General features: G+C 36.2%; 1 protein-coding gene across 3 annotated transcripts; it reads right to left on the bottom strand.

Moving 5' to 3' along the window:
- Nucleotides 1-2,090: 2,090 nt before the first annotated feature.
- On the bottom strand, nucleotides 2,091-8,964 carry LOC108280424 (tripartite motif-containing protein 16). Of its 3 annotated transcripts, none has more exons than XM_017495384.3 (6): nucleotides 8,498-8,964; nucleotides 7,191-7,286; nucleotides 6,399-6,629; nucleotides 6,113-6,272; nucleotides 5,585-5,635; nucleotides 2,091-5,423 (listed from the first exon to the last, which is right to left on the bottom strand). In XM_017495384.3, the coding sequence occupies exons 1-6, from the start codon at nucleotides 8,846-8,848 to the stop codon at nucleotides 4,879-4,881; spliced, it is 1,434 nt and encodes a 477-aa protein (XP_017350873.1). In that variant the 5' UTR covers nucleotides 8,849-8,964; the 3' UTR covers nucleotides 2,091-4,878. The 3 variants fall into 3 exon arrangements, with proteins under 3 accessions (XP_017350873.1, XP_047018579.1, XP_017350872.1); XM_047162623.2 differs by having other exon boundaries at nucleotides 6,399-6,566; XM_017495383.3 differs by having other exon boundaries at nucleotides 6,399-6,632; nucleotides 8,498-8,963.
- Nucleotides 8,965-11,534: the final 2,570 nt, after the last annotated feature.

Genomic DNA, 11,534 nt, shown 5'->3' with positions numbered 1-11,534 from the left:
TTTTAAACTATCGGCCAATAGACGATAGTGGGAAAAATAGCCTTTATCAGCCAATACCAATTATCGGCCGATAAATCGGTGCATCTCTAGTTAAAATATATACCATATAATCATATAAATTAAACATATTGAATTATTTTTGGTACATATATTATCGATTTCATACACATTGAATTGAAATCCAAACAAGTGACTAAACATTTTGATTTGCTTTTAAAAGGATATCTGGATAAAGTCATATCTTTATCATTTTAAACTGTTATTTAGTTTAATTATAGTCTGATGTTTCCTTACTTCCATGTACTTTATTGAGCTCTTATTTAATTATTTTTCCATTTTATTATTTCTAGATTGTAGGGCTGCATGATTATGTCCAAAATGATAATCACGATTATTTTGATCAAAATTGAGATCACAATTATTCATTGATTTTAGGGACAACATATTTTTATTGTACTTTCACATTTAAATAAACAGACCACTGCTTTCACCTCCATGTTGTGCTATATTCCTGCTAATGTACAAATCTTTAAGGAGTATCAATTAGACTGCTCTTTAAAGTGCATCATCTCATAGAAGCAAAATATAAATAAAATTGTACCCAAATTATAGGACAAGTAAGAATATGCAATCAAATATAAAAATATGCAACCAAATGAAAAGAATTCAGGCCTATGCAGAAAAGGCAATAACAGTGTTTACAGGAGGAGATATGCAGCTAAATCACCCAATAGAGTGGCGCATGTTATTTTGTACCAGAACCCGGAAGTTAGCATCACACTGGTTCTCTTGACAAAAACCCAATAGGATTTCACATAGGCTTTTGGATTATTGCAAAAAATATGCTCTGTGATCAAGAAAAGTTTACAATACTAATATGTTTTGTCCATCAAGATAATTTTCACAAATTAACACAACTTTTATGAAGTTTGATGCTACTACACCACAGTTGCTCAACTTCAACGTCACCAGCACCAAGCTTCCGACAACTTTTCCAAACTTGATTTAAAACATTTTCCATAATACAGATTTCATCTGTGGATGAATTTCCATCCATGTTTTTTTGGGGGAATTGTGCACAGCATACCTGAACCAGTTTAACAGCAAAGTTTTTTTCCTGTTCGGCGTGATGACATTTAATGTCCTCAACAACCTCTGTAGTCCCATTTAGCAAGTTGTTAATGTAACGATTTTCTTTCCACAAGTGCTGGAGCAAGAAGCAAAACTGGCAGCGTGATCGCTAAAATGCTAACTCGTTTCCAGGTTTTGGCATTACAAAAAGATGTCATCCCTGCACCACTCTATGGTGACTGGCTGTAAGTTTAGGAAGCGCTTGATTTGATATGCAGCAGAGTTTTCTATGAGCAGAGGACAAACTTTAAATGTCAATATCGCAGTTGATCATGTTCATGTAATCTTGGCAGTTATAATCGTAATCAAGCTCGATATTCGATTAATTGTGCATCCCTACTAGATTGTATTTTGTACTGTCATAAAGTTGAAAACAACACTTAGTGACCTACCAGTAATGTTTTCCATTTATAGCCACTGAAAAACATTGAGAGAACATTTATAATAATGAGCGAATGGATAACGTTCTTATAACTAAGTAAGAATGTTAATACGTCTAAAAAACTGGACATTTTTAACATTCCTAGAACATTCAGAAGTAATGTTTTTATAACTTAATGGGAATATTAGGGCAGCGTTCTTGTAACATAAAATTGTTAGCTGGGTATATAGTTGCACTTTCATTCTTTGTGTTATTGTGCTTTTACCCTAGTTTGTATGGTATAAAGATGTTTGTGAACAGTGATAGTTTGTGATGAGAATAAATGTTAAAATGCAATACCACAAGTGTATATGGTATGTCATATACTAACATGACCTACTGTAGCAATTTACCTTGTATATCAACATGTGACTACTAAAGCCTTGTCTTGCATGTGTACTACATTTTTTTCAGATTATGACAAGTATGAACAGTAAGTAATATCACACGTTTATCATGGACAAACAACATTTTTCTTGCAGGAATACCATAGAATGTAACATTCTTGAAATAAAAGGTTACAAAAATACTACAAAAATATAGTAGGACCACAGGTTTATTATATGAAATTCCAAGTATTACTGCAGAAATGTCATAGTAGTACCACAAGAATGTCACAAGTACAACAAAATCCCATGGTAAAGCATCCCAAAAAACAACACTACACTACACAATTACCACACCAGTGGTACTTTTGCTTTTATCACATGGAATACGACATGGAATACGACTTCTTTAAGGGTATAAACAAATCATTGTTTCTCATTTTAGTTTACCAGCAAAGTTGTATTTATTTTAAAGTGTTCTTCTAAGAGGAGATGGCTGTCTTAACAGTAAGTGTGTTTTATTATTACGTTTTATTATTATTATTATTATTATTATTATTATTATTATTATTATTATTATTAATAATAATAATAATAATATTATTATTGTTGTTGTTGTTGTTATTAAGAACATTTATTTATAAACCAGTCACGGTTGTGAGGGCCTGTTCACACCTGTGAAAAAGCGCTGAATGAAAGTACATATTCACTCCCTGACAATAGATGGCACTTATTGAAAAGCACAAATACCCCAGTACACAAGGTGACACAGCACAACATTCCATTTCTGACACCCGCTTATCACTGAGAAGTAGAAGAGAGCCAGTATTTACTTCTTTGCAAAAAGCCATTCAAACACTTTTTGTGAGCTGTCTAAAGCACTTTTGCGAAATGTAAGGTGATTTGGCTACTGCAACAAATACTTCTTTAAAACTATATCCTTAAAGTTCTAATTTTAAACAGTATATTCTTTTTAAATAAATAATGGTTTGAAACTCAAAGCACTCAACTCAAACTCAAAGCAATGGCATTCACATACTTATGGGAAGACCCAGATTATTTTATGTTGTAATTTTTTTATTTATTTATTTATTTTATTTTATTATTTTTTTTTTTTGGGGGGGGGGGGGGGGGGGGTGTTTGGGTATAAGGCAAAAATGTTAATGTTCCTGCAAAGTGTTGAGTATGAATAGTCTTTTTTGTGGTCATTATGATAATACTACAATGCAATAAGATGTCAAGAATATTTTATATATATATATATATATATATATATATATATATATATATATATATATATATATATATATATATATATATATGCCAGGTGCAAAATAAATACAATGGACTATCAATCAGCATGTGATCATTTGCATATTTTCAGGGAAGAGACAAAGAAACAAACAATGCTATTTAGTGTAGAAAGCGACGCTGAAAAATAAAATAGATCATTTAGAATATATGCTTGCATTTAACATAATAAATACACTTTAGTAAAGGCACTCCAGAGAGTTGTGAGGATGACAGAGATAATCATCAGAACTTCAATTCCAACTATACAGGTCCTATACCGTTCAGGCTGCATAAGCAGAGCCAATAAAATAATCAAGGACTTCACTCGCCCCGCCCATGATCTGTTTTACCTTCTGCCATCGGGCAAATGCTACCGCAGTATGCGGTGCAAGACTGCCAGACTCAACAAGAGCTTTTTTGCACAGGCCATCAGACTACTCAACTCCCTTTAACAGTACATAAACATGTTTGTCTGTCTTGAACTTTTCAACTCCTGAACATGCACACATTCCATGAATGTAAATCTTAAACTGCTGTTATTTTTTCTGTGCAATAATTAAATTTCAAATTAGTAGAACATTTTATATTAATATTTACTAGTGTCAAGTTTGCAGGTACTATGTACAATAATTTATTTATTTAATTTTTTTATATATATATTTTTTTAGATTTCTGCATATTTCAGCTTGGAGAAACGCAATTTTGTTCTGCTGTGCACTCCATGTATGGTCTGAATGACAGTTCACTTTTATTTATATATATATATACACAATATATATTAGTGGTTAATAATGTGTTTTCAATATAGTACAGGGTGAATTGAATTTTCAAATGACAAATGATTTTTTTTTTTTTTTTTTTTACATTTTCCATACTCTTCCAACTTTTTTGGAATTGGGGTTGTATGGGAGTTAATGAGTTAATAAATTAACTAATTCACAACTCCCTTGTGTGAGCATGGTATTATAAGGGCAACCCACTCCACCACACTAGTGGCCTTCTGTGGTGCCCTGACAGGCGCTTAGCACACCAAGGGACGCCACCCCAGCCATAACTGAAAGGTTCCATAGATGTAGATTAATCCAAGTTATCTCATAGCCAACTGAAGGACTTGAAATCATTATGAGACTATCACCAGCTTTAGAGGGCAGGTTCACCTATAGCTCTGTACCTGTAGCTCAGAGCTGATATGCAGAGAGCTAAAAAAAAAAAAAAAAAAAAAAAAACGTGAACAAGGTGAGATGATGAAATTGAATGAGAGTGGTATTTTAGAAGGCCATATGGTCACCACATGACTTGGTGTTTTTGGAACACTTGTCCACACATGCAGAAGAAGGTATCCAGATGTTGAAACACTGCCCCTGGTGGTCAATCTGTTTAATTTTTCATAACAGCCCTGCTAATTTTCTAGAATTGTAATTATAAAACCTTTAATGGTCGATAACAAAGCACTGATATATCATACAATAATGTACTTTTGATCCAACTTCTCTAATATTTTTGTTGTATATCTATGTAAGCACATTTTATATACCTCCACATTTTTATTTTACAATCATTGTTAGCATACCAGAACCAACTAGCTTAGTGCTAAGTTACTGAGGAACTGGATCATCCATTTCTATGCTGAGAAAAAACAAGAACATAAACTGGCTTCTGTGAAATTAACTAAGAAAACTCTGTTATCTGGTCTTAAAAATCTCTTATCTATATCTGTTTGACCTTTGTAGGACAACACAGTGTCAGTTTGGATCCTGGCCACACAGTAAATCCTGGATACAGAGGCTCTGTGAACTCACACTGCACTATATAGAGCAGAATCATTTTTCCAGCTATGCTGTAGAAAGATAGTGTCCCAGCATTATAATCAACGTACACGCCAATCCTGGTGGAGTTGTCCATTTTGGGGATGTATGTTTCCTTGCCGTGGTGCCTAAAGGCATATCTAAACGGTGAGCAGTACAGCCTCCACGACTGATCACTGCACCCAAACCAGCACTCATTGTGGCCACCCTTTCGGTGGATGCTTTTATACGAGACAGCAATGTTAACACCATTTCTTCCACTCCATTCCACCTCCCAGTAAAAGCGTCCACACACTGGCTGCTCACACAACACTTGGGGCCAGTCGAACCTCTCCGGATGATCTGGGTAAGGCAGGTCCCGGTCATAGTTGGACACTGCTCGGTTGCTATCGGACAAGCTGAGGCGTCTGTACGCTGTGTTGGGATCCATGGTTAGCTCGCAGTAATCTGATGATGAAGTTTTGTTTGTACAAAAACAAAAAGAACTTAAATGTTTCCTTCTGGTTACTGATGTTATGGTTGGGTTTAGGTTTAGGCATAGCGTTAATTTGCTGCATAAATAATAATTGTGTGTGTGTGTGTGTGTTTATTTTGTCAGAATGACTTACACTGCAGGACCTCCTCTCTGGTCATGGGTGTAAGGATTTGAATTTGCTTCACTATGGATACAGAAAAAAAACAAAAACATTAATATGAATTAAATAGTGTGTGTGTATGTGTGTGTGTGTGTATGGGTGTGGGTGGATGGGTGGGTGTGGTTTACACAGTTACACAGAGACTTATCTTTGGGCTCTCCTGTAAAACACACCTTAGGACACCTTCTGTTCAGAAGAGCAGAGATAGTTTAATAGCATAGACACCTTTTACATCCACATTACGGTCCCGTGTATGTGGTTTTCTGCACACAAGTTGTATGCCTGTGTCCTCATATTAAGATTCCATCTATCTGGACCATAATGTGGATGTAAAAGGTATCTATGTCATTAAACTATCTCTGCTGTACCAAACAGAATAATACTTTATAACTTGCAAAATCAATCGTCACTAGTGTTACAATTACAATGCAGTAAAGAGAATATAAGGATTACCAAGGCTTAGTGAAACAGTTAATGGAAATAAAGTGATTTGAACATTACCTCTCTTTTCAATCTTCTCCATGTCTGCTTTACAAACATCTTCCAAATGCTTTTTCAGTTCAGTTACAGACTTTGCTACTTCCTCAAAGGAGAGGACAGAGCTAACAGTGATGGTGGGTAAATCTGAAGATCCAAGAGTGGCAGTGAGAAACACATAACGCTACAAACAAGGAAACAAAAAATGTTTGAACACACTTCATAGTCTATGCTGCATTTTATTATACAATCCATGAAACAGAGGCAAAGCCACCCAAGGACTGTTGGTTTCCTGAAAAAAGGCTAATACCTGCAGAAAGTGAATGTGATCCTCTGTTAGAGAGAGCTGCTGCAGCTCTTCATCTTGCCTCTGAAGCTCAGCAATTTCCTCTTCCAGCTGCTTCAGGAGGCCTTCGGCTCGGCTTACTGCAATCTTCTCCTGAGCTCGAATTAGGTCCTGAACCTCAGAGCGTTTTTTCTCAATAAAGCAAATAATCTCAGTGAAGGTCTTTTCGCTCTCCTCCAGTGCTGCCTGTGCAGACTGCTGTATGTATACACACACGCGCACACACACACACACACACACACACACACACACACACACACACACACACACACACACACACACACTGGAGCTTTTTTTAAAATTCTTGTTCTTTCCAACTCCTCACAAAGGTGAACCAGGTAATCAGCATATTGTCCATGAATTTCCCTGACATTTAAGATAATTTTATAACAATTTACAATTTGTGATAGTTTCTAACCTGTTTTAAGTTTAGTCTATGTATTCCTTTATTCATTCATTCATTTATCTTCCGTAAGCACTTTATCTTGATTAGGGTTGCAGGATAGGGATCCAGAGCCTATAACTAAAGAACAAGCTTGGAGAATTCGATCTGGATGGGACACCAGTCCATCACAAGGCAAAATGCAAATACATTCACAGACTTATTCATATTTTAGTTTAGCTAACTTATGATTGATTACCCTCTCTTCCTTATCAACAATACCCAGTGGGGTTGTACTGTGATCCAATCCTTTCTGTCGGTCGGATCTAGAAAAGTTTCCAGGTGCTGTTTTTCTCTCATGCTCCTAAACATACCTTGTGAGATTTCACAGCTTTCTGCATTTCCCCAAGCTCCCTTTTCCTCTCCAGGATCCTCTGCTGCGATTTCATTTTTGACTCACCCATCTGGCTCTGTTAAATAGTTAATATGTAGTTGAGCTGTGTGAACATTACATACATGTACTGTGTGTGTGTGTGTGTGTGTGTGTGTGTGTGTGTGTGTGTGTGTGTGTGTGTGTGTGTGTGTGTGTGTGTGTGTCCACTACCAAACAGACTGTTCTCATGCTACACAATGTAGTTAGCACATTCATGTGCATCTGAAGATGGATAAGACTGCAGTGTCAAATGAGCACCCTGGCCCTTCCTCAGTAAAATGTTTCAATATGCTGGAATAAGTGAATACATGCTTTGCCTCCCTAGGAGGCATGTACTCCGTCTAATTTGAAAAAGCATGTTTAGGCAAGTCTCAGTAATTTGCTAACATTAACTGTCTATATTTAACTTACAGTTAAATGCTTGATTTCTAATGCCAGGATAGACTAGCATTGATTCCAGCAGCTAATATTATTGGCTAGGATAGCACATCCAATTCTAGCTAGATGGCAAATATTGCATATTTTTATGATGTTTTACTTCTGATTAATTCATTAGCAAACCATGTTCTATTAGTCATGCATATGACCAGCAAATGACTTACAGTGACTGAATGATGTTTGCAGGAATAACAGTGTACTTGCTTTTGAAATAAAATCATCCTCTGACTGTTTTGGATACCCTAGCCATTACATTTTAATGCATTATATTGCATTTTAATACAGTATATTTAAAAGTAGCAACTTTTTTTACTTTCACTTACTTCCACTTTAACAGTAAGATTTGGCACATTACCTATATTTTCACTTAAGTATAATTTCTCAATATAAGTATAATTTGTCCACCCTTGGATATGCCACGCATTGCAGTACTATCATATTATATTACTCAGTGGCAGGTGTCACTGCTTTTTATTTTTAATCTGACTGCATTAACTGTCTATTCTCATGGGGTTTTTCTAGGACAGACCATTCTGCTGAGGAGAGTAACAGATGACGTGGGTAACAAACAGAATCTATGTCTGTTTTCATACTCAAATTACACAGAACCTGATCCTAGCAAATTTATTTTTAACACCCCTCATTATAAAACTTAAATTTAAACAGCATCATACACCAATAGACAGTACAGTGTGCACTTTATTTATTAAATATCATTAAATAAAATCTTATGACATATAATGTATTTTCAAATTTGGTAGAATTTGTTCAATACATTAATTTGCAAAACACTTCATTTTCATTACAAACCTGTTTCTCTGTTCTCTCTGCTGAAGCAGACACAATTCTATGTCCTTTGTGATCATCCATCATACACATGAGACAGATACACTGCTGATCCAAGCAGCAGAAGACCTCTAGCAGGTTATCATGCCTAGAGCAGATTTTGTCCTGGAGAAACCCTGTGGCATTCATTATTTTGTGGCGCTGTCCTGAGTGCAGTTCTTCATGGAGCTCAAAGTGACTTGGACAGTAGGAGTCCAAGCACACTAGACAAGACTTGATGGCCTTTTGTTTCTTTCCAGTGCAAGACCCACACTCCACATAGCCAAATGTGGTATAATTCTTACATCTGGCCATTGTGTCCAGGAATCCTGACATGTTTTAAATTACCAGGACAAAAAGCTCACACACGGAAGTTTAAAAACCATGTACACAGCCACCACACCAGTCAAATATCACACCCAAAGACTGAGTGGGAAGAGGAGCTAAGTCTAATTTACTTTTAGGAGGGAGAAGAGGAGGGGAAGGGAGATAGAGATTAAATTTCACCCAAGTTATGTAGTCAGCATTAAGATATAAATATAACTGATGACCGCCTTCTATCTATACCACAGCACATAATGCATAGCAGTAGATATCTTGGGCATTAAAGAAGGTGTCAACATGGCAGCCTGTTCCATGTTGCTTAATACTTCAGAGTTATCCGATCTGTCTCCCCACATTACATTCAGCAGTGGTGAATTTCGTGAGCCTGAGTTTACCAGATGACCAGAGACTGGACTACTGCAACTCTCTCCTAGCAGGTCTGCCTCTGAGCACCATTTGACATATTTGACATTCTGCAACTGACACAGAATGCAACTACATGACTGGTTTTCATGCAGCTGCAGTTCTCCCACACCACCCCATTTCTACACTCCTTCCACTGGCTTCCTATAGCTTACAAAGCCAAAAAAGGACCAGCACCCACTTACCTCAAAGCTCTTATCCTCTAGCACTGCTCGACTGGCAGTTGGCCACCATCTCAGGTACAGGAAGGCATGCATCAAGACTCTTCTCTTCTTCCAAACAGCTGAGTCACTGGCAGTCTTCAAACGACATCTAAAGACCCACCCTTTTCTAAAGTACTTACATTAGCACAAAAAGTGTTGTCTGTGTGCTTTTCTTACTATATTACTATATTATTTTATTAGACTGATGGTAGTCTTAGTCCATGAACTAGTGAGCCAGTATCAGGATGTATTTGTTGATAGAGACTTTAAAGTACTTCTGTAAGTAGCTCTGGATAAGGGCATCTGCCAAATACCATAAATGTAAATATAAATGTACATGAAGGTCATAGGAAAAAAGGGATAGAAGTCCCTTTATTCCATTTATATACAGTCAATGCTTAAGGGAACACAGGAAATAGTGTTCCATGTCATTCATTTACTCTTCCTAACACTCACATATACAGGTTTGCGGTGATTGTCAGGCTATGATCAGCTGGTTGTAAACATTTTATGTCTTACAGGACACAGCATACATGATGTACACTATATGGCCAATAATTTAATTTATGTCTAAGTCCCTTTTGTGTTTCTTATGTCTTATAGGCAGATGTACACATGTGCTTTTTGAACATCTCATTCCAGATGTAGTCCCCTCTGTTGCTCCACTCTTCTAGGAAGGGTTTCCAATATATTTTGGAGTGTGGCTGTAAAGATTTACCCATTTAGCCACAAGAGCATTAGTGAGATCAGGCAATGATGATGGGCAGGGAGGCCTGGGTTTCAGTCGGGAATCCAATTCATCACAAAGGTGTTCAGTGGGGTTGAGGTTAGGGCTTTTTGCAGGCCACGCAATTGCTTCAATTCCAACCTTGGCAAACGTTGTCACTGTGTGGACAGGGGAATTGGCTGGAACAGAATTTGGATAGGCCCCTTAGTTCCCGTGAAAATAAATTGTAATGCTACAGTATACAAAAGCATTCTAGACAATTGTGTGCTTTCAACTTTGTACCAACAGTTTCGGAAAGGCTCACATATGGGTGTGAGGGTCAGATGTCCACAAACATTTGACCATATAGTGTACTTTCACATAACGTAAATTCATAACTGTAAGCAACCACAGAAACTATAAATAAATAATAAATAAATGACCAAGTCTAATAGTTTTGTCTTGTTTGTTGGGATTCTCACTTTTAGGACTTAAAAAAATCTCATGATGTTTTAGATCATATTTATAGAGATATATGTAAAAAAAAATTAAAGGGTTCACAAAATTTCAAGCACCATTGAACCTGAGTTTTTTTGCCATAGGAAGTCATCTAAAATTCCAATAAGAGAGCCAAGATCTCCTGGTGCTGTCAACAGGCAGTTGCGCAATAAAGATGCGCAATTCATGATTTATACGCCTATTGTGGTGAACCCGGCTTCTCTCACATGAACGTCATAAAAACATTTAATCTGCCATCATCAATGTTTGTGGATTGCCTTGAAATCATATAAACCGATATTCTCTGCTCTTGACCAGTCAAAGAATAAGAATTTCTCTCATTAGTTATAAAAAATAATCTAATCAAAAATAAAAATTAAATTATGCAAAAATTCTGAATACAAATAAATGGCGCATTAACCTACTAGGAAAAATAAAAGTGAAAAGATGCTTTAAAAAAAAATCCACAAAGATTATCCAAATTGAATTAGCCCACTACAAAATAAAAATTTAATTGGTCGTTAAAAATGAAACTAAAAATTATGTTCTGATTATACACATTTAATTAGCATGTTAAAAATAAAAATGTATGTGTACAGATCATTATCTCATCTCATTTAAATTGTGTATTCATCATAATACGGTATATGCACCTTGCCACGTTACCACGTCAAACGTACAGTCACATCAGCTACTGCATATCGTTTTATCAATAATCTCCCAGAGATATTAGCTATGATTAAATCACTGTCTGATCACTGTCTATGAACTTGATCAGGCAACTGAATGCTTAGAGTCAATGTTGCACTACACACTAGATAAAGTAGCTCCACTCAAAAGAAAAATAATTAGAGAGAAAAAACTAGCA

The sequence above is a fragment of the Ictalurus punctatus genome, chromosome 20 (genome assembly GCF_001660625.3).
Source record: "Ictalurus punctatus breed USDA103 chromosome 20, Coco_2.0, whole genome shotgun sequence".
Classification (NCBI taxonomy): Eukaryota; Metazoa; Chordata; class Actinopteri; order Siluriformes; family Ictaluridae; genus Ictalurus; species Ictalurus punctatus.
This window is presented reverse-complemented; position numbering and strand designations above follow the sequence as displayed.

Coding starts and splice junctions, on each gene's coding strand:
- LOC108280424 (XM_017495383.3), bottom strand. CDS start 8,848: ATGTCAGGATTCCTGGACACAATGGCCAGATGTAAGAATTATACCACA. Junction 7,287..8,497: donor CAGAGAGAACAGAGAAACAG/GTTTGTAATGAA, acceptor ACTATTTAACAG/AGCCAGATGGGTGAGTCAAA. Junction 6,273..6,398: donor ATCACATTCACTTTCTGCAG/GTATTAGCCTTT, acceptor CCTTGTTTGTAG/CGTTATGTGTTTCTCACTGC.